The 26,042-nt window shown below is 53.6% G+C and overlaps 10 protein-coding genes across 10 annotated transcripts; 4 read left to right on the top strand and 6 right to left on the bottom strand.

Annotated features, from left to right (window-relative positions):
• Positions 1 to 280: 280 nt before the first annotated feature.
• Positions 281 to 2,668, top strand: BDP81DRAFT_415073 (ABC1 family protein). The gene is made up of 4 exons (XM_060589419.1): positions 281 to 338; positions 388 to 963; positions 1,035 to 1,185; positions 1,241 to 2,668. Exons 2-4 carry the CDS (start codon positions 602 to 604, stop codon positions 2,561 to 2,563), a joined length of 1,836 nt encoding a protein of 611 aa, XP_060450193.1. The 5' UTR covers positions 281 to 338; positions 388 to 601; the 3' UTR covers positions 2,564 to 2,668.
• A 297-nt stretch (positions 2,669 to 2,965) lies between these two features.
• Positions 2,966 to 3,771, bottom strand: BDP81DRAFT_78731 (conidiation protein 6). The gene is made up of 2 exons (XM_060596277.1): positions 3,316 to 3,771; positions 2,966 to 3,259 (listed from the first exon to the last, which is right to left on the bottom strand). The coding sequence occupies exons 1-2, from the start codon at positions 3,495 to 3,497 to the stop codon at positions 3,190 to 3,192; spliced, it is 252 nt and encodes an 83-aa protein (XP_060450192.1). The 5' UTR covers positions 3,498 to 3,771; the 3' UTR covers positions 2,966 to 3,189.
• Positions 3,772 to 7,002: 3,231 nt separating this feature from the next.
• BDP81DRAFT_78705 (uncharacterized protein) lies at positions 7,003 to 7,942 on the top strand. Its single transcript, XM_060596275.1, has 3 exons — positions 7,003 to 7,368; positions 7,472 to 7,564; positions 7,629 to 7,942. Exons 1-3 carry the CDS (start codon positions 7,068 to 7,070, stop codon positions 7,697 to 7,699), a joined length of 465 nt encoding a protein of 154 aa, XP_060450191.1. The 5' UTR covers positions 7,003 to 7,067; the 3' UTR covers positions 7,700 to 7,942.
• A 107-nt stretch (positions 7,943 to 8,049) lies between these two features.
• Positions 8,050 to 9,269, bottom strand: BDP81DRAFT_78712 (uncharacterized protein). The gene is made up of 4 exons (XM_060596276.1): positions 8,955 to 9,269; positions 8,627 to 8,864; positions 8,408 to 8,573; positions 8,050 to 8,339 (listed from the first exon to the last, which is right to left on the bottom strand). Exons 1-4 carry the CDS (start codon positions 8,962 to 8,964, stop codon positions 8,208 to 8,210), a joined length of 546 nt encoding a protein of 181 aa, XP_060450190.1. The 5' UTR covers positions 8,965 to 9,269; the 3' UTR covers positions 8,050 to 8,207.
• A 1,467-nt stretch (positions 9,270 to 10,736) lies between these two features.
• Positions 10,737 to 12,234, bottom strand: BDP81DRAFT_78673 (proteasome A-type and B-type). Its single transcript, XM_060596274.1, has 5 exons — positions 12,083 to 12,234; positions 11,945 to 12,007; positions 11,729 to 11,823; positions 11,458 to 11,670; positions 10,737 to 11,399 (listed from the first exon to the last, which is right to left on the bottom strand). Exons 1-5 carry the CDS (start codon positions 12,087 to 12,089, stop codon positions 11,013 to 11,015), a joined length of 765 nt encoding a protein of 254 aa, XP_060450189.1. The 5' UTR covers positions 12,090 to 12,234; the 3' UTR covers positions 10,737 to 11,012.
• A 251-nt stretch (positions 12,235 to 12,485) lies between these two features.
• Positions 12,486 to 14,201, top strand: BDP81DRAFT_415066 (uncharacterized protein). Its single transcript, XM_060589418.1, has one exon. It carries the CDS (start codon positions 12,883 to 12,885, stop codon positions 14,143 to 14,145), a length of 1,263 nt encoding a protein of 420 aa, XP_060450188.1. The 5' UTR covers positions 12,486 to 12,882; the 3' UTR covers positions 14,146 to 14,201.
• BDP81DRAFT_415065 (uncharacterized protein) lies at positions 14,149 to 15,483 on the bottom strand. The gene is made up of 2 exons (XM_060589417.1): positions 14,193 to 15,483; positions 14,149 to 14,172 (listed from the first exon to the last, which is right to left on the bottom strand). The coding sequence occupies exon 1, from the start codon at positions 15,289 to 15,291 to the stop codon at positions 14,317 to 14,319; it is 975 nt and encodes a 324-aa protein (XP_060450187.1). The 5' UTR covers positions 15,292 to 15,483; the 3' UTR covers positions 14,149 to 14,172; positions 14,193 to 14,316.
• Positions 15,484 to 15,858: 375 nt separating this feature from the next.
• Positions 15,859 to 16,714, bottom strand: BDP81DRAFT_308088 (uncharacterized protein; the record flags this gene model as incomplete). Its single annotated transcript, XM_060583417.1, has 3 exons — positions 15,859 to 16,038; positions 16,098 to 16,465; positions 16,666 to 16,714. 3 exons carry the CDS (start codon positions 16,712 to 16,714, stop codon positions 15,859 to 15,861), a joined length of 597 nt encoding a protein of 198 aa, XP_060450186.1.
• Positions 16,715 to 20,219: 3,505 nt separating this feature from the next.
• Positions 20,220 to 21,479, top strand: BDP81DRAFT_389311 (SIS domain-containing protein; the record flags this gene model as incomplete). The annotated part of the gene is made up of 1 exon (XM_060587241.1): positions 20,220 to 21,479. The coding sequence occupies one exon, from the start codon at positions 20,220 to 20,222 to the stop codon at positions 21,477 to 21,479; it is 1,260 nt and encodes a 419-aa protein (XP_060450185.1).
• Positions 21,480 to 23,764: 2,285 nt separating this feature from the next.
• BDP81DRAFT_445051 (uncharacterized protein) lies at positions 23,765 to 24,982 on the bottom strand (the record flags this gene model as incomplete). The annotated part of the gene is made up of 2 exons (XM_060591904.1): positions 23,765 to 24,211; positions 24,776 to 24,982. 2 exons carry the CDS (start codon positions 24,980 to 24,982, stop codon positions 23,765 to 23,767), a joined length of 654 nt encoding a protein of 217 aa, XP_060450184.1.
• Between the last annotated feature and the right edge of the window lie 1,060 nt (positions 24,983 to 26,042).

Below are 26,042 nucleotides of genomic sequence, written 5' to 3'. Positions count from 1 at the left end.
TTGCTTAATTGGATTACGGCGCGGCAGGTGTCATTGAACGCGCCCAGGACGCGGTTGAACTAAAGATGTTTTGCGCCACAATACATGTGGCTTGGAGCGATGACACGTGAAATCCACTTTTGAAGTGTCCCCTTCCCGATCACCGGTCCAGTGACGGATCATGCAGAAGCAGTCAATTACGGTTTTCTGGGCTGGACCTCTATCCCGGCGGTTTCCGAACGGACCTCGAGGTAACGATAAACGTGGCGCTCGACGAATGAGAACGACCGTCTAGAGTGCCACCGTTCCCCCGGGCCCCAACGATATGGCAGGCGCAGGCGCAGAGCCAGCAAGATAAGGTAGAGGAAGAAAAAAAAAGTCCAGGAGAGTTGACTGACGACATGACATTCGACTAATTAGCTCTGGACCGCCCCCAAAGCAACTCGACCCCTTGAAAAAACGACTCCACTATCTGTAGCGACTGTTGGGAAGTCCATATTGAGACACGCCTCTTTGCATGCAAAAGCAGACACCGAATCTCAACATAAACTCGTAGAATGAGCGTCGGCGCAGACAGTTCTCCTGTTTGTCTTATCGTCGGCGGCAGTCGGCCAGCGTCCAGATGAAAGTCTTTACCGCCTTCTCGTTCCCATTGCGCCGGCTTGCCACTCGACGGCCATGGACATGCTCCAACTGTCGTGGAGGCCCGTTGGCGCAGCAGTCTAGCCGGGCACAACATCAGCAACAGCAACGATTTGGCAACACCGCACGCGAATTCTCCTCCACAACCACGAAGGGCGCGATTAGCAGGGCCGCACCGAAGACCGGAGGTGCTAAGAAGGGTGGTCGCGTGTGGCTACTTGCCTCGGGCGGTGGCGCTGCGACGGCGGGTGTCCTTGCGTTCGGCGACGATGTCAAGTACGGCTACGATGCGGCAGAGCGAGCAGGCCGTGTTGCAGCTGCGCTTGCAGTGTGCATTAATGAGTACGGATAAACCTTCTTGGAGAAGCAGACCTGTGTCCCAATTCGGTCTTTGCTAATACACCTACTTGCAGCTACCGAACGACTCTCAACCAGAAAGAAACGATTGACGACCCCGAACTAGCAAGCAAGATTTTGAAAGACTGTCACCAGCGATGCGCCGATCGAACATTGAAGGTCCTGGAGAAGAACGGTGGAATCTTCATCAAGTTGGGTCAGCATCTGGTAAGACCCCCTACTCCTGGGTTTCTTCGAGCTCTGGAGACTAACATGCCGGCAGAGTGCGATGAACTACCTCCTCCCTCAAGAGTGGACCAACACCTTTATCCCGCTACAAGACAAGTGCCCCGTATCGTCCTTCGAGTCAATTGAGGAAATGTTCCGCAAAGATACCGGCAAAGAGCTTTGGGACTACTTCTCCGAATTCTCGACAGACCCGATTGGTGCCGCATCTCTGGCTCAAGTACACACCGCTACAGTAAAAGATACAGGAATGCCTGTGGCTGTCAAGGTACAACACCCGGGACTCGCCCAGTGGTCCCGACTCGACCTCGCCCTGACACGGTTCACGTTCTCCACGCTCAAGCGCTTCTTCCCGGAATACGATTTAGAATGGCTCTCTAAGGAAATGGATATCTCGCTGCCGAAGGAATTGGACTTTAGAGAAGAAGAGCATAATGCTAATCGGACGAGGGAACATTTCGCCAAGCTGCCCAAGCACCCTCTCGTCGTTCCCGGCGTTCTCTGGTCAAAGGAGCGGATTCTGGTTATGGAGCGGGTATCAGGACACCGGTTGGACGATCTCGAGTACCTCGACGCCAACGGTATCGACCGAGATGAAGTTTCCGCCTGCCTCGCGCGCGTTTTTAACGAAATGATCTTCGGCCACGATGCACCCTTGCACTGCGATCCCCACGGCGGCAACCTGGCCATCCGGAAGAACGAGTCCCGACGCGGCCTCCGTGGCGGGCACAACTTTGACATCATCCTCTACGACCACGGCCTTTACCGCGAGATCCCCCGCGACTTGCAGCGCTCCTATGCCAAGATGTGGCTCGCCGTCATCGACGGGGACATGAAGCGCATGCGCAAGTACGCCAAGGAAGTGGCCAACATCAACGACGAACAGTTCCCCCTCTTCGCCTCCGCCATCACAGGCCGCGATTGGAGCGTTCTCAACAGCGAGGGCTCCGTCCTCCAGACGCGCACAGACGACGAGAAGAAGGAGATGGGTGACGCGCTGCAAGAGGGCCTCATTGTCGACCTCGTCCAGCTCCTCGGCCAGGTCCCGCGCATCATCCTCCTCATCCTCAAGACCAACGACCTCACCCGCAGCCTCGACGAAAATTTGCACACCCGCCAGGGTCCCATCCGCTCCTTCATGATCCTCGCGCGGTACTGCACGCGGACCGTCTTTGAGGAGCAGCTCGAGGACCTGAAGCGGCGGGGCTCGCTGCTGTGGCCGCCGAATACTCTGCGCCTCGTGTCCGCGTGGATCGGCTTCTTGAGGGTGGAGTTCAAGCTTGGTGCCTTTGAGTTGTATTTGAGCGCCAAGAGGGCGTTTGGGTTCAAGGGCGTTGAGTTTTCGGCTCCGGGCATGTGATTGTATTAGATACCTGGACATACATAGAGCTATAGACTTATAATTTGACTGTACTTGAAAGTGTAAATCGAAATGTTTATTGGGTATCTAATCGGATGGGTCTGCCGGCTTGTCTATATTACCTTTGGCCTAATAAGTTACGAAGTTGCTCTTCAACTGCCTGCTTCCAATGGTGACATCGGAAAAGGAAAAGAGGGTCCGAGGCTGAAGGATCTACTATCGCACTCTTTACATAGCCAACATGGCTCCAATAATGCCGAGAGGTCAATGTCAATTACACGCACCACAATGATCTTTACAATTAACTCTCCTTACAATGTTTCGATAGCTGTAAGTTGGGCAGGTGTATGCAGAATGTTCCTAGACTATCGTTCAGCACGATAGGGTCTCAATGTCTTGTATCATAGCTCATGGGGTTTAGGGCTTGGTTGAGCGTAAATTGGAGGCATCATCAATAAGTCATATCTTCACTGCTACTAGAAGAAATCAAACTGAGTTGACAATGCTCTCGTTATCGCCAGCATGCGCCGGACCTATTGACTAAGATACAACGCTCGACTCATTCATACTCGCTAGCCGGGTCCATCCAAAGCGATAAAGTGGGTATCGGTTCGTAAAAACATCATTTACATGTTGTCAAGACGCTCCTTAGCAGACTCCTTGGCCTCGTCAGAGACGTTGGGGTTCTTCAGGGTACTGGAGGCTTATTAGTGGCTGTCGCTTTAGACTGTCGAGGAAGATGGAAGACTCACGCCTTGAGACCACCGGCAACGTTGCCAGGGTTCTTCTGCTCTTCATCGCCAGACTTGGGGACATCGCCGCCGTTGAACTCATTGTCGAGGACCTTCTTGGAGTTCTGCTTGGACTCCTCAGAGGTGTTGGGGTTGTTGATGTTGGCCTTGTGGCCGCCGGCGATCTGAGCTTCGGTAGGCATGTTGAAGGTTGGGGGTTGGTTTATGGGTTTGGGGAAAGTTGTTTGTTTGCTGATAAGCTTTTTGCAGATGTTGAGGTTGGTTGATTGCTTGTTGTTGTGATGATGAGAAGATAAAAAGTATCTTCCAGAGGTGTTGGATTACCTCCTTCTTATACATCTTCTGGACTCATCGGTATGGAATCTTGTGACCTAGTCGAGGTTTGAGCTGCAGGTCGACAAACAGACCAAACAAAGCAAAGCTTCAAGCCCATTTCCCAGACCGCCATCAGAGAGCTTGCGGTAGTATCCGCATGTGGGAGAAGCGGTAGCTTCGACGTAATTCATGTCATCATCGATTCCCTCTCCTCATGTACATGGCGTTTTCACATCGACTTCACACCAAATGCCCTTTAAACCCAATCAACCATGATACAGAGCTTGTGAAAAGATACTTACCTCAACCCCCTCTCGCATGACAGTCTCACTTGGTAGGAAGAAGCTCGACATGGAATCAACCCATCCGAGCTACAGCAGAGCTACCGGGACAACGACCGAGCGGTCTGAACTGTATGGTCCTATTCCCGGAAGCTCTTCCCTCGTACATTTTTGATAGTCAATCCCTTTTGATCATCGATCGTGACAAAAAAAGTCATGACGTCCTTGGTTTTCTTTCCTTCTGGGTATGTTTACGGAGGAAGGAGTCGTCCCAGCAGCATGAGCGAGATCGAGATGGCACAAGTCGGTGCGTCGTGGCTTGAATGATGTTGCATGTTTGTTATTCCGCTACGCCCAAACGGTCGTACTTTGCGTGCCTGGAAGGAGGTTTTAGACATTACTTTCCGTAATGAGGCACACTTTGTGAAAGGGGTAGGTACCTTAGGATGGGGCGCCGGGCGCCAGGCGAAAGTGTGGAGGAGGGGCGGGAAGAAAGATGATAGATCGGGCTAAGTAGCAAGCTACTGTGACAGCCTCAACGTATCAGCCCAGAAGGGGGGAGACGAGCTTCGTGTGGTTAACATGGTTGGTGGTATTGGATAAGGGAATCGCAGTGACAGGCCTACAATCCCCCACGACGTTACACTTTCCAATTAACGGGAGACGCGGGGCCGGGGGGGCAAAGGGACGGACGGCACTAGGGGAATTCGGTTCATGCCCGTCCGCCCACCGCCGCCGCCCCTCCATCTAGATAGGTAGGTACACTTCCGGTCGATGAGGTGGGGTGAAGTCAGATCGACCGATGATGCTAGCGGGGAAACGGCATAGGAGAGGGGGAGCGTAGCAAATACTCCGGGGAGGTTTCTCTGCCGACAAGTTGAAGAAGAGTGGGCTTTGGAGATGCGGCTCGTGGTTGCAGGAGCTCGGAGCTTTGAGAAAACTTCAAAGCAAACATGGATCCAATGTGGAATCGCTGTTTGCTTCGTCGAGGCTCAAACAGCTATGCTGCTTTGGGGAGGCTCGTAGATCGATCTGATCTAGGCTACGTTTTCTCGGACGCCTAACCTTGCCGTCATGACCAAAGACCATCGTCATTATCTAGGCCGAAGAAGAAAGAAATGCTTAATGCTTGGTGCACTATTGCATCGAGTTATTCAACCCTAGCGGCACTTCAGTCAGTTGGCATCTACTGGACCTTGTCATGAGGATGCCAATGCCAAATTGCTGCGTTGCCTAATATGAAGCCATGGTGAGCTCCATATTGATGAACCTTGACGTGAATCGCCTGACACGGTGACAATGACAAGTATGGGACGAGATGCTGATGTAATGGGTAACTAACCCCGCCAAAGAGCTCACCCAATTGTCAAACCCCCGCCAAAAACATCGGAATCTGACATGGCAATCCGGGAAAGGAATGCAAGGTACCAAGCCATGCCCCAGACCTTGCCAAGCTCTCAGCCTCCAGGTGTTAGCCCGAAGCAAACAACATCAAAAGACCGCTTCTAGACCGCGCAAGGGGCCGAGTGCGCGGGCGGGGGCTATTCGGCTGTGTCTGGCCTGTGGACTGTGGGGGAAGCTGATCTTGTCCTCATCTTGCGTGAAGTTTAGGTTTGCAAAATTGGTGCGTTTTGAACAATCCCATCATAAGGTAACAAAGCTTCGCCTACACGCTAGGGGCATCACGGCGGTGGTGCCGCTGGTAGCCTGATAATGCGGCTGTGAATAAGGGCCAGAAGGTGATGAATCATCGGCTCTGGTTGGTGATGTCAATGACTGGGCGAGCTAGGCCGGGCCAAGACGCAAATATGCATATTGCGGAGAGCACAGACTCCCCGCGGCAGGAGCTTCTTGTCCGGAGGGAATGAGGGGATATGGAAAGACTTTTGCGTAATGATCGACAGGGGAAGGAAAATGTCAGAGAGGATGGTTGATAGATATGTAGAACCGTGGGCCCTATCGACTGCTTTCTCGTCACCCCCTTCAATCATCTCACTCTTTGATAGACAGACACTTGCTACTATGTTGGGCGATTCATCACCCGTTCAGGATTGAGCCGGATCCAATAAGTTCAAAGTATTAGTGCGTCCAGCCAGCCATATAAAAAGCAGCCCGTCTTCGGTGTTCACTCGACACCAATCATTCGACCTCTCGCTGTGCGCCGCTTGGAAACACGAGATTCTCAACTGCCGGCTGTTGTGCATACCTCAGGAGTCATGACACTCGACGTCACGTATCGGTACTGCTTGTGTGACCGGTACATCAGCCGCAGGATGAGATCCATTGCCTTGCATATTCATACAGAAGCAGCGTGGTTCTAACGGCGAATGAGAGGTGGATGGATATGCGTGCTTCCTATGGCTAGCAGGCACGGCAGGTAGGTCGACCGCCGGGTGATGTCGCCCACAACCCGCTGGCTTCCGGTAGCCAGTCAATACTCAACTAATGCATCGCGTCTGTTTCCAAGTGACACAGATTGGTCTGGCGCCAGAAAAGTCCATCTTGATACTTACACCTGCAGGGTAGATCGACCCATTTGACCTGAACGTGGTGTCGCCAAACTCCCAAAGTCTCCCAGGTTCATGACTAGATCCATGAGTAATTAAAGGGAAACTGAAGCCATTGCAGCAAACTCGATTGTGCTTGTGCCGCATCGCGAGAGGCCTCTTCACCATCTTCGCGATGATGTCTATTTTCGGTGATGCTGCATCTTTCAGGTGACGTTATCGACAAAGAAGACCACTGCCGCCGCGCCAAAAAGGTGTTGAAGTCGGTGAAGTCAGCCGCTCGGCTAGTGCCGCCGCGGTGCCCATGTCAGATCGGACTTACCGACCACTCAGCACCCCAAGCGCGGCTGTCAGGGACAAAGTACCCACACCTGTCGCGTGGCTGAGCTGAGGCTTCGCTCGGGCCCCTGCCTATCCCCAATCCGACTACACTCCATCCCGTCTCAGTTCCCCGTCCTCGCGTGACCGTCGGCATCCCATCGCAAACACCACCAAATCATCCTTTCCCCGTCAATTCTCACAATCAGCGTTCAATAGAGCCTCAGCTGATGTAACCACACCTCACTCCAAATATCGAAACGAGGCTGAGAAACAAAACACCACTCACACACCCACCCACGCGCATCAACTGCCGGCCAACCCCTCCAGAATGACATCACCAGACGCCCCCGAATCCCAACCGGCAGCCATTAACTATGTCGCCGGCTTCCTTCTCGTCGGCCTGGCGTGGGGCTTCACCACCCCCTTCATCCGCCGCGCCGCAAAGGACCACAACCCGCCCCCGCACCCCGTCCTCGACACCGAAGCCGTCAAGAACAGCTGGCTCCGGAGCCGGGTGTACGGCGCCTTCTTCGGCGTCGTCGACCTGTTGCGGAACCCGCGGTATGCCGTGCCGCTGCTAATTAACTTGACCGGGAGCGTTTGGTTCTTCCTACTTATTGGACAAGCTGGTGAGTATCCTTTTCAGTTCCCCTTTCCATCCATATCCTCTCCTTTGGAGAAGAAAGAATCCGGAAGAAAAGAGGTCCGTGTGAATAACGGCAAATGTGCTAGAATTGAGTTTGACGGTCCCCATCGTCAATACCTTGGCGTTCCTCTTCACTGTCATCGGAGACTGGTGGGTTGAGAAGAAGGTCATTAGTCGAGGTAAGTGTGGACTTTCAGAGACCGAGAAACCCCTTCGATTGGCTACGATGCTAATATGCTGCAGAAACCTTGGTCGGCATGGTTTTGTCTCTTTCAGGAATAGCGTTATGCGTGCATAGCAAGACGAAGTACTGATTTTGAGCCTCAATGATTTGAGGGCCCTTTCGAGAAGAGATACGGTGCATGTATGAGACCTATACGTGCTGATGTCTCGTTCAAGGTGCATAATGCAAGATATGATATCTGGCATTTCAAGCCATGTAGAAGACGTGTAAATATATATACAGTAAAAGCGAACAACGTGCCTGCGCCAGGCAGCTTCAGTCATCTAAACTTCTACCGTTCAAGATCCACCGCCCATCAGAAACATCCTCTCTGTAGTCGTTTGGTCTTCCTGGACCTTCTTCCCGTCCAAGCGCGTCCAGCTCGCTTGTGAAAACCTAGTAATAATGCAGTCCAGCAAAGAAATGAAAAAGCAAAGACATTATCGAAACGCTCGCTTCGTAAATGGTATCCTCCATGCGCCGTTTATGTCAAAAATCCCCATCCCCGATGCCGTCAAAAGAAACATTACTCTTTTTGTCTTGAATCATCGAACATCCCAGTCATCTTAGTTCGTCTCATGGATATCGTGACGGAAACTCTATGGTCGACGTGCGCGGAGCCAACGCTGCACACCTCGTTGGCTTGGGTCCTCGGCCGTCCAGCGGCCCATTGTGGCATCGGATGCCTGTAGTTCGTTGTAGATCGTCTCGTCGGTGATGGTAGCGAGCTCCTAGAGTCATCGTATCAGTCCAACGTGCCCCCCGTATTCTCAACGCTCTCGATGTATCATAGACTTACAGCTCGTAGCTGTTGATCACACGCTCTCAAATGTGATTGATTCCTCGAGTTCGGTCGCGCGCCCTGTAGAATTCCATCCCTGTTTGTGACCCATCGCTGCGCAGCAGCTTGTCGCAGGTAGATCTTTTGACACTCGTGTCTCCTCGAAAATGCGTCAAGCAAACATCTGGCCAAAGTCAGCTCGCGTGCCCAAGTCGAGTCAGAGAGAGATATCCTCACTGCCTCAGCTCCGCTTTCTCCTGCTCAAGGGTCCCGCCGCTTGCTTGTGGCACGCTGGTGTCGGCGGCGCAGTTGAGAATGTGCTGCCCGTCAAGGGAGCATTGGCGCAACGCCGCCCAGCCTTCTGTGTAGTAGTCCTCCATGTTGTTGGGATCTGTGGGTGCTGCCGCGATGTAGTACTGCAACGTGCGGAAATCGGAAAGGACTTCGGCTACTCTCGTCGTTCGGTAGTCGTTCACTGACAAAAAGATTAGATTCAAGCGCACCAAGAGAGCCACTGCCATCCGGAATACATCTGATAGAGCGTCTTTGCCGTAGGAGAACTTACATCCGTCCATTGTGATAGCACATAGGGTAGATTAGTGCTCTCAGTAATCCAAGGAAATCCGATGTTAAGGAAACGGGCCGAGTAAAGTGAAAGATAGAAAGATTAGTGCCAGATTAGCGAACGAGAGGCTATTACTTTCGAATACCATGAAACACTGGATGGAGCATGATGATCGACATCAAACTTCGAACGCCACGCTCTTTTCCTTTTGTATGTTCTGGACGGCCTCCAAAGGACACGAGAATTCAACCGCGAAAGTTTACGGAGCGTAGTCCGAATCAAGGTCAAGCCTGGCTCCCGTCAGGAACCATGAATGAACCACGAATGAACCCATGCCCGGGTCCTTCGAGCGGAGGGAGCCCCATAGGGATGCATGAGCTCATTGAGAGGGTTGTGTCCAATGAACCCTTGGTTCATCTGGATTGACACCCACGGCCCTCCAGTTCGCTGATGGGGCTAGCTGGCGAATCTGAAAATACACGCCGGGTTCCTGGCAGTTGGGATGGCTTTGCAAGCTCAAAGCTAGACGGAGACCCTAGCCAAGCTGGTGGCATACCCCCGGTTCCCGGTGAGATGATGCGACAGAGAAAAACTTCTCTGCCTGTCCAGGAGGCCTTGGAATGATGCCAACTTGCATCTTGAAAGCCTGTAAGACCACGTTCCAGCCCTGGACGGCTATCATAATTGATGATAGTCTGGCGTGTAATGCGGTCAGGTCAGCATGGGAAATCATGGCTGCAGCCATTCACCATGGCCCGGACAAGGCTGCATGGGATGTGAGACCTGCCGGGGGAGAGGGTGGGAAGATCTGGGACGGTGGGATGGAACACATGGTCTTCGTCGGCAGGCCGGGGGGGAAGACAAGTTGGGATGACGAAGAAAAAACCCGCCAAAAAAACCAAAGAGCCTCCATCCAGCCCATCGCAAAGTGAGTATTTTCTCCGGTAGAACGGACAGGTCGGTAGCAGGGATGCGGAATAAGGTAAGGCTGGTGGATCTTCAGCTGCATCCACATCAGACTTGGCGGCCGGAATAGGAAACGGGCTGGAGCTTTGCATGCAGTGCTGCTCCACAGCTTCGTGGCTTGACGGGGATAACAACCAATCAACTGTCGAAACCGTGACGTTCGCCGACGACTGGCACGTTTGGCACGTTTTGTTCCAGCTGAACCAGTATCGTAAAACCGTCACCCACATTAGGCCCCCGTCCCCGTTACCCTTTGTGACTTAGCAGAAGGCTGACTGGGAGACTCGGGAGGTGTTTTCCTTACGGCACTCGATTGCTGTGAAAGGACTGGTCGGGAGCCTTTGGGGGCTGATATCTCCAGCTCTGACTCGGGACGCCATCTTCCTCGACAACCGTCATCCTTGTCTCGGCCTCGTGAACTCTGCAGCCCCCAATAAAGGAAATATGGCCTTGCATTTGCACAGCATTTCTGACTTCGGGTCGCTGAGCAATCAGACGCTCCCAATGGTCCAACCTGCTGCTATCAGCATCATTTCCCATATGCAATTTTTTGCTTTTTTAGAAAGGTCGACTCACTTAATACCACTGGCCGCCCTATGAGACCGTTTCACGACACCATGACAGCCTCATGGGAGTATCCGACGCCCGTTCTTCGATATTGCTCCTCCAGTTTGACTGGGCTAGATGAGCGCTCATATTTTCTGCTGTCTCATACCTCGTCCAGGTAATGTCCGGCGCAAACTCCGTGAATCACGATATCCGCTGGACTCGGGCAAGCCATGACTTTCCCACATGCCTACTCGGTCAGCACTCAGCCAAGCCACGAGTCGCATAGCTCGCATCGATAATCATGGGGTTTATCATGGCGGCATCTTCCAAATGTCTTGATCTATAGTGATTGGTAGGCTGGCTAGTAATACAATCGTGTGCGGGGATCTCGGTTCGTAGGACTTTAAGCTTGATTCTCATCTGCAATATCCCGCAAAGCTCATGCGTGATCTGACCTGTCAACGAATCAGTGTCGCTTTGGACTGAGCATCCGCTGCACCAACTATCCCCAGCCTCCACCGTCCGGAATGTGTTTCTTCCACCTCAGTCCTTCTCCGCAATCGCCTGTAACCGCTCGTCGATCTCATCTTCAGTCAGGATCCGGAAGCCGGAATCCGTACCTTCCTTGCCGTCCGCACGAGGTCCCCCAACAATGCCGATCTCGATCTCGCCCTTCTTGAAGTCCATGCTCAGGACAGTGCTGAGCGTCGTGATAGCGAGCTCAACAACTTCCGTCCAGTCACCAGGGGCGGCCTCCTTGTTGCGCAGCTTCTTCTCCAGGTGGTTGAGAGCCTCCTGCTGCTTGGGACCGGCCGCAGTACCCTTGTAGCCAATGTAGTATCCGGCGGGATCGCACTTGAACAGCTGAGGTCCGAACTCAGAGTCCAATGAGATGAGCGTCGTTGCAACGCCGTAAGGGCGCATGTAGGCCTAGACCACCCGTCAGTTCCTGTTCACACAACCACCTCGACATTTGTATCCTGCTTACTCTTTGTGTGTAGACCTGGCTGATGTTGGCCAACCTCTTCGCCAACGCATCGGCGGGCATTTCGTAGCCGTACTTGTAGCGGAACTCTGCTGCCTCGCCCTGGGCACGCTGGGAGAAGGCGCGGGCGTCGGCGATGGAGCCCGTGATCACGCACCCAACAGATGGGGAGAGCTGGAAGAGATGGGAGACGGAGGCGGGGTCGATGAGTTTATCCTTGTAACTGGGTCAGTCCCTCTCCCTCTACTGGCAACTCAGCTGATTCTCGACCTACAGGGACCTTCTTCTGAGACAGGACAACGGCGCAGTCCTTGCCTCTGACACCTATCGACATGATGTTGGCGGCTGTGATTGCCTTGAAGGCATATTCTATTCGATATCGTATCGTCAGTCCCATCGACTACTTCCAGGCCAGGTTGAGTCGAGCCCCGCATGACGGCATCACCACAGGGAGGGGCAATCGGTTCGCGGGAAAGAAGACTGTACATACCGACTTGGTACAATCTTCCCTGCTCAGAGAAGATCGTGATGTGTCGGTCGTAAGCTGAGCCACCTGAATGAGGGAAGACATGTTAGCTATGGTGGGCATTTGCAAGGGTTGAGGCTAGCTATTGTAGGACGGACGTACCCGACATCTTGGCGGTATTGCTGTGGTTACGTTGATCAAATTACGTCGAAGAAAGTCGTGGTCGGTCGTCAATAGCTTCAAAGAGTCGTTGATGGGTGGAAGGTGGAGGTGGGTGTCGTCAATGAAGTCGGGGTTGAGCTCTAGCGGAGCTCTTGGATGTCGACGCGTTTGCAGGAGCTTGCCTGGAGCAGGCGAGGCAACGGCACCGGGAAGCTCCAGGGCCTGGGCTGGAAGGCTGAGTGGATGCCTTGCATTCGGGGTCAATCTCTAAGGCTACAACTATCCATCGACGCAAAGCTTACATAAGGCAGCTCGGGTTGCTCACCTTAAGGTAGGTCGCACGTGCTGGGTCTGACACTGAAGCGGCACTTTCCGGTACGTACACCAATTGACCAGGGAGCAGCGGGGCACCCCTGCCCAGTGGGAACGACAACGCATCTCTGCTGCTGCCAAATTTTTGGCAGGGCGGTCGGTATTCAGAGCCAGAAAAAAAAAAGTATTGGGACCATTCCCGATACTCTCTTTTCAAGTGTCAAGCACCACCCATTGCGCCCAATAGGACTGCGGTATACGAGGCCACAGCATTCCAGTCGAACAAGCCAATCGCACGTGGAAAACATTGAAGCGGCCCAATTCTGCATTTCTTGCTTGTCTCGTCAGGCCAAACACGCAGCAACGCAAATTCCGATCCAGCAGCGGCCCGAGGAAGCAGCAGCAAACCCCTCCCCCCTCCCTTCAGAGGAAAACCCGATAGACAAAGCCGAGAGGAAGAAAAAAAGAGGGTGTGCCCGCTGCCCGTCATGTCCTCCGCACCAAACGTCCCGGCCTGGAAACGATTGGGCCTCAAGCTCAAGCAGCCCGCATCCGGCGCAGAGATTGGCGGCCCTGCTCCTGCCGAGGGATCGAAGCCCAACGGGCAACAACACCACGACCGGGACGCCAGCGGCCCCGTCGTCAACGCCGCCTACGCCTCGCCGGCCGCCGCCGCCGCCGCCAAAAGGAAACGTCTAGATCAGCCTACTCCTCCCCCTGCGTACAACTCCAACTCCCCCTTCAAAAGGACCCGCACCGACGGCGACAGCAATGCAACTCCGACCTTGAGGAAGCAAAAGTCCGTTACCTTTGCCGACGACGTCAAGAAGAACACCTTCACCACCGCCACCGATCCCAAGAAGAACAAGAAGAAGAGCTCCAAGCCAGCGACCCAGCAGCCGACCGCCGACATCAAGCCCTCCCTTGAGTACCTCAAGAACTGGAAGTCCTCCCGCCAGACGTGGAAGTTCAACAAGAACCACCAAACGATCCTGATGAAGCGGGTCTTCCACCCCGACGCGATCCCGTCGAGCGATATTGGCACCTTTTACGAGTATATCCAAGACCTCAAGGGCTTCACGCGGTCGCGGCTGCTGGAGACGGCGGCGGAAGTGAAGAAGGAGGACGCCGAGAAGGGCAAGGCTGCCTTCCCCGTAGGCACGCCGGACATGGAGGGGAAGCAGTCAGAGTACGAAAAGGTACTGGGTGGCCTGATGCAGCTCGGCAATGGCTCCGGCTCCAAGAGGAAGCGCTTCGACGAGGCCGGCTTCGTGTCCAAGTCCACGGACGTCGTCATCACCCAGAGGGTCATCAAGCGCATGCGTGCCGAGACGATATTGGAGGAGTTGTCTGACAGCGAGGATAGCGACGCCATGACCATTGATACCGAGGAGACGGCCCCTCCTGCCCAGGCGGCTGCGGCTCAGGAGGAGGAGTCTGCAGACAAGCGGGTCAAGCTCAACGACGGCACAACGAAGGAAAAGGCCCCCCGCCGTCGCAAGAGACGTACCAATGTCGACGAGTCGAGTTCTGAGGAATCATCTGATTCAGACTCTTCGGATTCAGACAGCGATAGCGACTCCGACGATGAATCGGACAACGCGAGCGAGGTACAGCGCCAGGCCGCTCAGCGGGAAGCCGAGTCTTCGAGCGAGTCATCATCATCGTCGGAAGAGGAAGATGACAGCAGCGAGGACGATAGCGAGGAAGAGGAGGAAGTTTCTAAGAAGCGGACAGAGTCGAAGAAATAGTAGCATACCTCTTTCTGGTGTCTATCCTCATCTCTCTACTTACCCCCCCCCCCCCCACTACTCAGTACAACATCCCGATGTCAGGATATAAAGGATTGTTTGATCTATTTATTTCATTAGGAGCAGACTTGAGTCTCCATCAAAGGAATACCCACGACTTTCTACCTCCAGCTAAGAAGAATACAACCTGGTGAACCCAGCCTTGGGCGGCTGCAACCAGTTCCTCTCGTCATACTTGTTCCCCTCTCCCTCAATGACGTGAAACGTGTAAATGATGCGTCCCTTCTGACTCAAATTTTTCTCGCTCTTGTGCAGCAAGTTGCCGTGAATCAACACCAGATCCCCAGCCTTGACCTCCCCAGGCACATAGTTCCCCTCCCCGGCCTTTTCCTGCTCGCTCGCCTTCTCCGCGCCGTACACATCGCCAGGCGGGAACCGCGGGCCCTCATTGTCCACCATCTCCGTCCCCGCGTCCCCGGCCTTGCGCACGAGCCGGCTTGACACGGGTGCCCAGCGGTGCGAACCAGGCAAGAAAGAAAGACACCCGTTCTCGAGCGTCGCATCCTCGAGGGCGTACCAGAAGCCCACAGCGGACGGCGGGTCCGTGTACAAGAAGGTTGAATCCTGGTGTGGGGGCACGGCGCCGCCGATCTCGGGTTGCTTGCAGATGATCATGCTCTGTAGGCACCGCGGGTCCCGGAACCCGAGGCTGCGGGCCACGGCGGCCGGTTTACCCCGGACGGGGCCACTGCCGGCACTGCCGGTAGTAGAAGACGCGGGATCCGAGATGGCGGCAAAGGGCGGGGAGAGGACGTGCAGGTAGTGACCAATCTTGTTGATGGCACGGGCTTTGGGTTTCACGAGGTTGCCCTCGTCGTCGAAAGCGTCCTCCTCAAAGAAGAAGCGGACCTTGTCGCCCGAGGAGAGGAAGTAGTCGTCGCCGACGTGGTCTGCCTTCTCGCCGGTGGAGAAGCGTGTCATGGGGTGGTCGGCGAGGGAGAAGTTGTCCAGCAGGGAGTGGGTCTCGGCGAGGAGGCCGGAGACGGTGTCCGGGGATAGGGCGCGGGGGATGACGAGGTAGCCGTCGCGGTGGAAAGATTCGAGCTGCTCCGGGGTGAGACCCTCGTCTTGAGCGGGGACCGTCATGGTGATGAGTCGTGTTTGGGTTGATAGGGAAAAGGGGTAAAGATTGTCTTGATAAGATTCAGGACAATATAGCTTTTTTGATGGTCCCGGATGGGAGTTCTTGAAAGAAAACTTTCGTTTACTGTGAGGTTTGACGAAATCGCAAGGGCTTATCTGAGTTTCGCAGTGGCGCACCGTTTGATATTGGACGGCGGGAGAGATGGATATGTGAATGCGGGGATGCGGCGGGTCCCGAATACCTTAGCCCGCGCTTATCTACATCGCCTCACTGCGTCACTTTTCAACTAAGGTTCTACGCTCTCGGCATGATCAACACTATCATAGAAGGTAAAAGTCGTGTATTCTGTGTTGTATACCTAGATTATTTGGCGCATATACCAGATGCATCCACTCTCATCATCTTAAGCCGCTTCAAAATTGCAAATGTGAAAACTCCTTCATCATGTAAGCTAACGGGAAGAAAAGAACATGCACCCCCTTGAAGCCAAATCAAGACGCCAGTTTTCTGTATGCGCCACGATTCGGTAGCTGATTCTAAACTCAATCTTTGGTCGGTGATTATGTCGATTACGGCATGGGATCGTTAAGGAACTCGTAGCCCTCCTCTGGCGGGAGCACAAAGGCGGAGATGGCCAATCCAGCGGCACACAGAATCGAGATTGAAGCGCTCACGGTACACAGGATCCAAGAGGAGTCCAGCCCCCAGCCAGGAACCTGGAACTGCTCGTCGTTGTCGTAAAGGTATGCCTGTGAATAACGATATTTAGCCTTGTTTTCGTGTCCAGCGCATTGAATAGATCGCTTACCACAATGCCCATCAGCGTGAACTCGATAGCCGCGACAAATACCAGAAGCCCGCCGAGAACTGTCCAGCCGGTTTCGCGCTTGTATTTGCCACCGCCCATGATGACAAGGAACGTGACAATGGACGCGAGATGCAGGATGGTCGAGAAGGAGGCCAGGAAGCCAACAGAGCGCCACATTGAACAGAAATAACGTTCGCCATTTGCGCTACACAGCTCCTCGGTCGGAAACACCTGGCATGGCTCGTTGAACCCACTGGAACATGATCGATGGAGACCGATGTGTTTTGAGTATTCCTTGCCTTCGGCGGTCGTCACGGTGTAGGTGACCCAGTGGGGGAGCGTAATGGACGCAATAATCATCGCCGTCGCTAAATTGACATGTCAGCATTGTCCAATCTCCTTCATCTTTTCGAGGCATTCGTTGATGTTCCTCCCCTCCGTCTGCCATAGCTGCATGCCGTCGCAGGCCTCCCAGCTGAGATGCGCTCACAAGAACAGCGATGACGATGCTGGGTGGATCCCTCTGCTTTTGGGTTCTCGGGGGGGCGGGCGCAAGGCAAAAACTTACCAGCGACAAAGGCCACGAGGGCGGCGCTGTAGACGGAGACTCGTGTCATCTTTGCGAATCGACAGCTGTATAGAAACAGGTCACTGTGGAAGTGTTGCAAGGTCGTTGTTGTCTTCTTTTTCCCTCCTTTCTGCCTTGGGAAGAGAAGAAGATGGGTGAGGCAAGAATTGAAGATGGCCAAATTGCCTTGGAAGGAACAACTGGATCTGGGATGGGAAAGCTGGCAGCTGGGGGGGTTGTCTATCAGCGATTGGTGGTGGCCAGACCGGTCGTCGTTATGACACTACTTGCCTGATTCGGGAAGCCGTGGGCAAGCTTGCAACACCAGTTACGTAGGAAAGGTACATCTCTTGTCATACAAGACAATGCTGTTTATAAAGTACCTTTCCTCGACAGCAGGAACACAGCTACAGGCAGTTGCAGCCAAGAGTTGCAGCGAACATGCATGTCACGGGGACACCTGCCACACCATCCCGCCCCCCGTCTCTCCCATCCCATCCTCTTGCAGTGCTTCACTGCCACTGCTTGCTGCTTGCTGCTACGTCCGTCACCCTCGCATCTCACAGATCACCGACTGCCCACTCCCCACTACTGCAACCGCCGTGTTTCTGACCAGCAAAGATTCCATTGCTTGGGTGGCATCGCTGGCTTAGTGTCGACCCGATATTGTTAGTGATGGACAAAGCACCATCTCATCTTGCTTTGCCTCACCTTAGCGACACCTTGGTCTTCACCGCTCGATCCTGCACGGATCGCCATCTGATGAAAGCTCAAGCTATCGCTCTCTGCTACAGTCCAGCTTCGTCGCAGCCTCCTCTCTTTCCCACCAGCAACTCCGGGAGGAGCACGCTGTCAGGAAGACAGATGGGCCCGTGAGACACTATCCGAATGTCGTTGGATTCAAAAGTTCAGAACAGATGTTCAAGTCGACGAGATCGAGGCAATGTGGCCTTCTTATTCGACTGCCTAAACCAACCAGGCCTGCCGTGCTAACCGCCTGCGAACCCCTAGCTCTGTCAGACGCCTGGATCGTGGGGGTTGGGGGGGGGGGTTATAAACACCAAGACCGTCATCTGCACCCGCTCTATATCTAGCGACACATCTTCAACGTCGGTTCCTCGCACCACAAGAGAATTGTTGTTTGCGGCTCCGAATGGAAGATATGGCTTGTCGAAGGATACCTTCGTCGACAACAACTATGTCGGCCCCGGACTTACCTATTCACAATCTTTCCAATCAGCTCAAGCCCAGCCTCACGGAATAATTCGCAATTTTGCCCTGCTCCGATAACGACCGTGAGGTATTGGAGTGCGGTAGCCCTGCCGCTAAGCTGCCTTGGCACAAGACGCCTAACCTGTGCAAGCACCAGAAATTGAGTCCACGCCAGATCGCCGATCGTCGTTGAAATGCCAGACTCCCGAGAACTCAAATCAGATTGCCTACCCCCTTTCGACTTTATTAACACCGCTTGTCTCCATCGGAAATTCGACAAAAGGGTCGTCGACGCCATGGAAGTCAAGCCTTTCCTGTTTTCGGTACGTATGCGGACAGTGCGAGTTGCCGGCCGTTGTCCCAGCCTCCACGTGCTGGCAAGCCGCGTCGGCCGCTGATCTCACCTCGGTGAGGCCGTATATGTTCGGGCCACACGATATCTCCTGTTTGTTGGCCCGGGGTACTCCGTACAGTCCAAAGGTACTTCGTACCCGTGCCGCGGGGAAGCATGGGCAGTGAGGCTCAGGGCCGCGATGACAGCCGCGCCAAGCTGCATAATCGCAAGGAATGAACGATTGCGAAAGCGACTACAATGAGCGACAGCTTTGGATTGCTCTCGTTTGCTACGATCCATCAACCCTTTGGGCTCTTGAGTTAACTCAAACTGCTTTTCGCCAAACATTCTCACGAAACAGCACAGCACTTGCAACCCTCAAGTCACCAAAGACGGCATGGTCCGTCCAGAACAATAATTCTCCTTGGCGATGCGCAGACCTGATGCTGGTAAATGGTTGGCTCTAAAGCCATGTGCACCAGCGATCATTGTTTATTGTTGTGACTACCCTCAACTGCCGCACACTCGGATTTGGAGAACCGTGTTGCTCATGGGCACCTTGATTGGCCAAATGTTGCTTCTTTGACAACTGGCCAGTCTTAATTAAGAACACGCTGATCACCGGTAGCAACGTTGAACTGATGATGCACGCCTCTTGAGAGACTTTTGTGCCTCAAACTGATTGAGAACTGGGGACTTCACAACTGTACAGTCACGGCAACCGTCAAAAATACTCTGCATCGAGAGCGGATCACTACTCCATTCATCAAGCGGAGACCGGGCCTTTTGCGGTCTTGTCAATTGCTTGGGGCCAGGGTGTTGACTGTCAGTGCCCTGGGCGATCTGTCTACCCTAGAAAAAGTTCGACCGAAATCTCCGCTGAAATCCGATCCGCGATCTCAACAATAGGAAAACGGCGTACTCTAAAATGTCTTGCGGCAATGCCAGGCAGCTGCAGCAGCCAGCTGAAGCGGTCAAGCGGGAATTAACAACAAAAACTTTACTCGGAGCTTGATATTCAGGGGATGGTCGATTCTGACATATGTCAAAAGCACGCATCATCGCGAGGCTAGGCCGCATCGATATCCAAAATCCATGCTTGAGAAACATCGAGGGATCATAGACTCGCGGAACCCCACCAAAAGGACCAGGCTCGGATTGCTTGTGATGCCGACCTCCTATCGCGCTTGGGGCAAAGCCTCTTTATCGCCCGTGTCTTTGTTCGGTCTGTCTGCTCTGACTCAATTGCCCGGAAGCGGTGGCAGCGCCATCTGCGTCCACAATCCCCATCCTAGGGAAGAAGGCTTGTGTCGTCCCTGGCTAGCCAGCCTATTATTCCCGGATCTGATTACCAACCCATGCTTTCTCGGGAACCATTCACCGCGCTTCGTTCGATCACGCCAGAGGCAGGGCATGCAGAGCCATCCCTCCAACGTGCGACATGCCGCACCAATGTTGGATTTATCGGCCAGTCAAGGAACCGGATCGGGGCGAGCTACCCACCACGCCTGAAGCGAAGTCAAGGGTAGCCCCGAATGGAGGGGACAGCAATTAAGGTGAGTTTGGGAAGGTCACCTCGCTACAGCGCAGGGTGCTCGGTCTCTCTACAATAACTTACGTAGTCCATTTTGTCTTCTTCCTCTTTTACTCGACCGCGCGCTTCGGACAAAATCCCATAATCCCCCGAGCTGCGAATCTTGAACGTCATGGAGTTCTGTCACAACCTTGATCTTGACTCTTGCTGCTCCCCGCGACTCAATTTTAGGTGATTCAAGCCCAGCTTCGGTACTCTTCAAACGCAGAAGTGTCCATCTTTCTTTGGACTTAGGAACGCGAAGCAATAGCTTATTGCACAAAACTGGACCACGGCGGAACCTGGTCCTCATTGATCGATAACGATAACGAAGTTGACGATTTGTTGAGCGACGATACAGACATTTGCGCCCATACACGAAGCGCATTTCACAGTGAAGTTTACCACTCACGAATAAGACATCACAATATCAGAATGGGAGATCAACGCCATCACATGGAGCACCGGCCAGTGCAAACCAGCGCAGTCTTTGTGCTCGGCGCAAACCACTGCGACTCAATGCCGCCTCCCTCGCCTCCTTCACCACCAGTCTCACCCCCAGAAGATGACTTTTTGGAGGAATTGGAAGAACTCAGCCTTGGATCGCCCGACGACCTCCCCGAGAGCGATGACAGTTCCGCCAAAGTCCAGGATAGACTTCATGCAGCAACACACGTTCTCAAGACAGAAGCCGCAGCACTCCGGTCAGTCGCAAACTTATACGAGACAGATCCCGTTGCCCGGGACGGCTTCAGCAGAACAGTTGCGGCAATCACACGGCACAAGGGTGAGAAGGGAAAGCTCATCATCACCGGTGTTGGAAAGTCTGGTCACATTGCGAACAAGCTCGTTGCGACTTTCAACAGCCTTTCACTCACATCCGTGTTCCTGAACCCAATTGATGCTCTCCACGGCGATTTGGGCATTATCCAGAAGCACGATATTCTTCTCTTCATCACATTCTCCGGAAAGACTTCAGAACTTTTCAGCCTATTACCACACTTGGACAAGCCGTCATCATTAGTCATCCTCACCGGACATACGAGACCTGACACGTGCGAGCTTATCAAACTCCGACCGGATACGATTCTTCTCCCAGCACCAGTCCACGAAAGTGAGACATCGTCGTTTGGTGTCTCGGCTCCGACAACGTCCACAACGGTCGCCTTGGCCGTCGGCGACGCGCTTGCCATTGCCGCCGCGCAGGAGCTGCACCCGAGCGTCGCACAGGTGTTCTCCAAGAACCATCCGGGTGGTGCGATCGGCGCCGCGTTCCGGAAACCTCAGACGATCCTGGACTTGGCCATTCCCTGGGTCGACATTGATGACTCGGAACATCTCTGTGCGGACACCAGCGTCGGCGCGGACCTCTTCCGTGCCGCGTACGACTCGCCGTCGGGCTGGGTCCGGGTTGGGAATGATGTCGCATCGCCGAGCCGCATCAGAAAGTTGGCGACGATGGACTTCACACGTTCTCTGAGAGACATTCCCCATTTGATGGTGCCGAGGGCGGAGATGCTCTCCATCTCCTCCGGGACGACGATACGTCGCGCCGTGGACTTTGTGAGAAGCATGCAAGGTGCCGCCGATGACGGCGAGTACGTCTGCACCTCGGGTTCTCTCCTGGCCGTTTTGGACCAGGGCGATATGGTTGGCGTTTTGGAAGCTGGCAAGCTTTTGGAGTGGAAGGATTGAGAGGCGCAATTTGGAATTTACTGTAGGGCATCTCGCGTGCCCATTGGAACGGCATGTACGGGACCGGATACGGAACTTGTTCTCGTTCATATCTGCCCTTGCTGGAGGTATGCGGGCGGAGCGTTCATTTGATCGGAAATCATCTGGGAGAAAATTGTCTGGCCTCTTGAAGTTGGCTTTACGACACTGTCTTTAGACACTGGGAAACTGGATCAGGGCCAAAATTGAGTCCGCTGAGTGGCATGGCGACTATGCCCAACTTTTTGCGTTCCAAACCTCACCTAGTGAACTATGTTGTCCCGAATGTGTCCATGACAACACCCTAGACCCATTGATACCGTCTCCTATGCGTTTGGGTTGGTGCCCAACTATCCTCAGGCTCGCTCAGCAACAACGTTATCAGGTAACTTGCAAATTTGAGCTGAGTTGAACTACAGGCAACATCCCTCCTACGAGCTCAGCGCGTCATCGAAGATGTCTACCTACCTACTGCAGCCCACGTTTTCTCTTCGGGGTGTACTCCGTAGCAGGTACTCTTCAGTACTCCATGTAGAGTAAAAGGTCGGGAAAAGCCCACAACAAACGGATAGATATACGGGTACTCCGTACAGCAACGTGTTGCGTAGAAAAAACTCTTTTCACAAAGCGGTCCCAACCTCCCCTCGGTGATGCCCAGTCAGATCAACGAATCCACTTTCAGGCGTTGGGGTTTTTGGGAAGATTGCCCGAGACTCCATCTTTACAGTGTGAGGATACATGGTTACGATGGGCATCAACATGAACAGAAACAGGTAGAATGCCATCACTGGAGAAGGGAAATCTTGGAAGAGCGAATTATTCACGTATCGAGGATCGGAATGTACTCCGCACATGACGCGCGAGAGGATCTAGATTGGGGCCAGGATCCCAGCCCCCTCCAGGCTCCGCTATCAAAGGAGTCTCACGGTATGGGAGTCAGTTCTTCTCGATTTCCGCTCCGCATCGGATCCGGCCGAGGAATGCGGAAATCGGTGGCACGAGGGCCCGGAGCTGTGTGATCGGGCAGAGGTGGGGGTTTGGAGGGGGGTGGGCCGGGGGAAAGGAACTGGACTCTCCGTGGACTCGGCCGCTGGTTGCGGTAATTTAGTATCGTGTTGCTCCGATGACGATATTGCCATCTCAACGGAAAGCCGAGTCATATGCCCAGGCTGGTAGATAGGGGTTATAGGGAGGACCAGAATACAATCAGGAAGGGGAAATGCACTCGAGAAAGGCATCTGAATCGCACGGTGTAACTTGTGGTGATGATGGCTTCGAAACCCGTTGACGCACCATACATCTTCCACAGCAACGATGCGGGCAGCAGGAGAAAACGTTCCTAGTTCAGGTTGGTTGCTATGGAAAGTGAGACGACTTGGTAGCTGCACCAGAAACTTCTAACTCCCTCCCCAAAAAGGTAGAAGAAGAAAAAAAAGGAAGACCAGACGAACCACCTACATTAGCGGGCTTCTATCGTTCCAAGAGAAGCAAAAGAAAAAGCTACTAAAACACGGGCACTGTGCTATGTCAAGCAGTGTCCTTTGTTCCCTTTTTTTTTCTCTTTTTCTTTTTTCTTTTTCGCTGCGCTAGGCAAGCTTGACCCATTGACCGTTGGCCCGAGGACAGCGCGACGGAACCAAACGTCTGGATGAGCTAGAAACGAAACATGGCTGGTTTTTGTGTGACGGCTCTGGAAGATTGAGAGAGACGTTCGATATGTACGGAGTACAAGTCTGTGGTTTTTGGGGCTGAGACAGACTTACGTGTTATGCATCTTTACTTACTACTCCAACGGAAATATGCGTCGTTGTCTGAGGATGGATCTTGATGGTTTCTAGCGACCGGGGAGGGGCGAAGGAGACTCATCGTCATTGTACATGCCATTGCGTGGATGGACGAGCGTCTAGAACGTCTTGATCAACATTTGCGGAGAGTCGTAATGATGTACGCAATCCCGCCATCCTACACGGAGGATTATGTAAGTAGATACGATAAAGTGTCTCCAGAACACATTCGATTCGATGCGGAGGAGTGATATGCCGACGGGGAGTTCTTGAAGAAGAAGCTGCATCGATCATTCTATTCTAGCGGACGGACCCCACTGTGAAGGGTGATCTTTTCAATTTGACGGGATCGCGAATTCTTCTTTATTTGTTTAAAGCTTAAAAGATGAGCGACGGGCCGATCGATCCGCTGTGGTTCTTTTGATTTTCTCGTGCTTCTATTTTGGTCTCCGCGGGGAGGGGGAGGACGGGAGTCGTCAGCGTTCAGCTCTTGGCGGAGGGAGCTTTGGAGCCGTACTCCGTAAGAAGCCAGAGATGATGTCGTGAACGCGAAAGTCGGAGTTTCTCTGATTGGCGGTTTCGGGCTTTTCTGGGGAATGCTTCACGTTGACGGGCCCTGCTTGTTTCGCCTTTAATCCCAATTGTGAATCTCTCATTGGGGCGGCGTTTTGGCGAGTTGGGGCCCATTGAGCGCGTCAGCCAGTGAGGCTCAGTCCGGGATGATGTGCATGTACCCTGCTTGCAGCTGCGGGCCATGGCTAAAGCTGGAGGAGGGCCTGTCTGCGAGAGGTCCGCAGCAGAACTTCTCGCGTATCTGGTATACTCTAGAGTGCTTTTGGAGCCGAAGATGCGGATTGAGTTTCGTTCAACTCCGCGACTGTGAAGGATGCTGTCGGATTTCAAGTGAAATTTGAGAATGTCGCGGACAGACTGGTGAGGTGATTAGCGGTGGCAATGAAAGCGCAGAGACGTCAGACTTGGAGGTCGAGCTACCTTAGTTCAGACACCAACCACCTGTTCACTTGGAGAACCATCTGATATCCCGCAAGCGGTGCAGTGACAGCGCAGAGTTATGCAACGGTCTCAATCTCATGTTTCAACTTTTTCGACCACGTCGTCTGCATCAGTCTGTGGTCTTTTCTGTGCGTATTTTTCCCATACTGTGCCCACGGGCGATGGAGCGAGTCACGGGTTTGGACCCAATCCTCGATATTCCGTGAGAAATAGAGTAATCCGAGTGGCACAGTTCGAGAATGCCATATTGGCCTCTCTTTCTCTCACTTTAAACCCCTCCCGAGTCCCCTGTCGAGAGCCAGCGGAGCAGACACGGGAAGCAATTGATGGGGGCTCGGGTAGCATCTTTGACATGGCTTGTCGTCAAGCGAGGCGAGATGGCCGGCGGTAAGGACCGTGAAATGACGGCAATATGAGAAAAAAAGGTTTGGGAGGGGCGCCTTTTCGGAATCTTAAATCCTTGCTATTCAGCTCGCGTACCCCTGTGCTACGGCACATGAACTCTGTAGCAGTCGAGGACAACCTCTCAATGTCCTGGGGGTTCCTGGTATTGAAAGCCCTGCCAATCTTCGAGATGAGGGCGATAGAAAAAAAGACATGGCCTGGACGTCTGTAGACATAACCAGCCTCCCGGATTTCTCGTCGAGTGATACGGCCCAAGATGGAGTGCCGAACCATGAGTGGCATGATTTGTTGGCTCTGCATTCATCTGCATTCGTCTGGGGGAGGCATTCATACCATACCTTGGTACTCTGTAGACTGCAGTCTGCCAGGCATCGGTCAAATGTCACTCGGTGTGCTGCCATCTCCACTTGACATGTTGAACCCCGAAAAAAACAATGACGGTTTCCTTGATCCGTCGTCTCAGACCGGGTGCCGGCAAGCCCGCTTCTGGCGTTTGTTTGGTTCATGGTGCCTGGATTCTGAGCTCTGGACTCCTGGAGTACTTTCGTACCTGAGATGGTGGGAAAAAAAAAAAAACCTGTCATGGTGAGAAACAGTTGCAAGCGGTTGCAGCATTTTGGTGGCATCGTCCCCCCCAGCCCGACCAGCCACAACATATTCCCCAATCCAGGTTGGCGGTGGAGCACAGGTGGGGAACACGTCGCCCCTCATTCGCCCAGCCACCACACGCGCGGCCCTGGGACGGCCCCTGCACGCACAGTGTGGTCCACCTCTGGTTTTTCTGGCCGATGGGAGTGCCTTGGCGCAGTCAATCCAGTCTGCTAATCGCTTGCTATTCGCAAGGTACGAAAGACGGATACGGAACTTGTGAACATCTTGACGGATACCTTACATCAGGTTAAGCCCAGCCGAACCGGCCAAACGCAGGGCGTACATAGTAAAACTTTGGAGAGCTGAGGTTGGACGGTTAACATCCCAGCAGTCAGAAAACGGGAAGGTTAGCAGCTCATACCCGGAGACTCGACAGGTCCAGGGCTGTAAGAGGTCTAGGTACCCAAGGTCCAAAGCTAAGCCCAGGACGAAAAGGTGTCATTCAGGTACCTTCACCATAACATTGTAAGGCGAGGTACCTTGGCTCGACAACTCCGCCCCACCTGCCCTCCAATTGGCATGGTCTTTTTGCATGTCCATGTCACCCGCCGCCAAAAACAATCCTGGAGCGACATCATTCATCACCCGCCAACGTCGCACCGCACCTGCTCAGCTCTGGCCGTGTCGCTCCCACCACCACCACCACCACCACCACACTCTCTGTGTCTTTTCATCTCAAACATACTCTCTC

Source organism: Colletotrichum phormii, assembly GCF_030913505.1.
Source record: "Colletotrichum phormii strain CBS 102054 chromosome Unknown BDP81scaffold_2, whole genome shotgun sequence".
NCBI classification, from domain to species: Eukaryota; Fungi; Ascomycota; class Sordariomycetes; order Glomerellales; family Glomerellaceae; genus Colletotrichum; species Colletotrichum phormii.
Note: the sequence above shows the minus strand (reverse complement) of the source record. Positions and strands in the feature narration are given on the sequence as shown.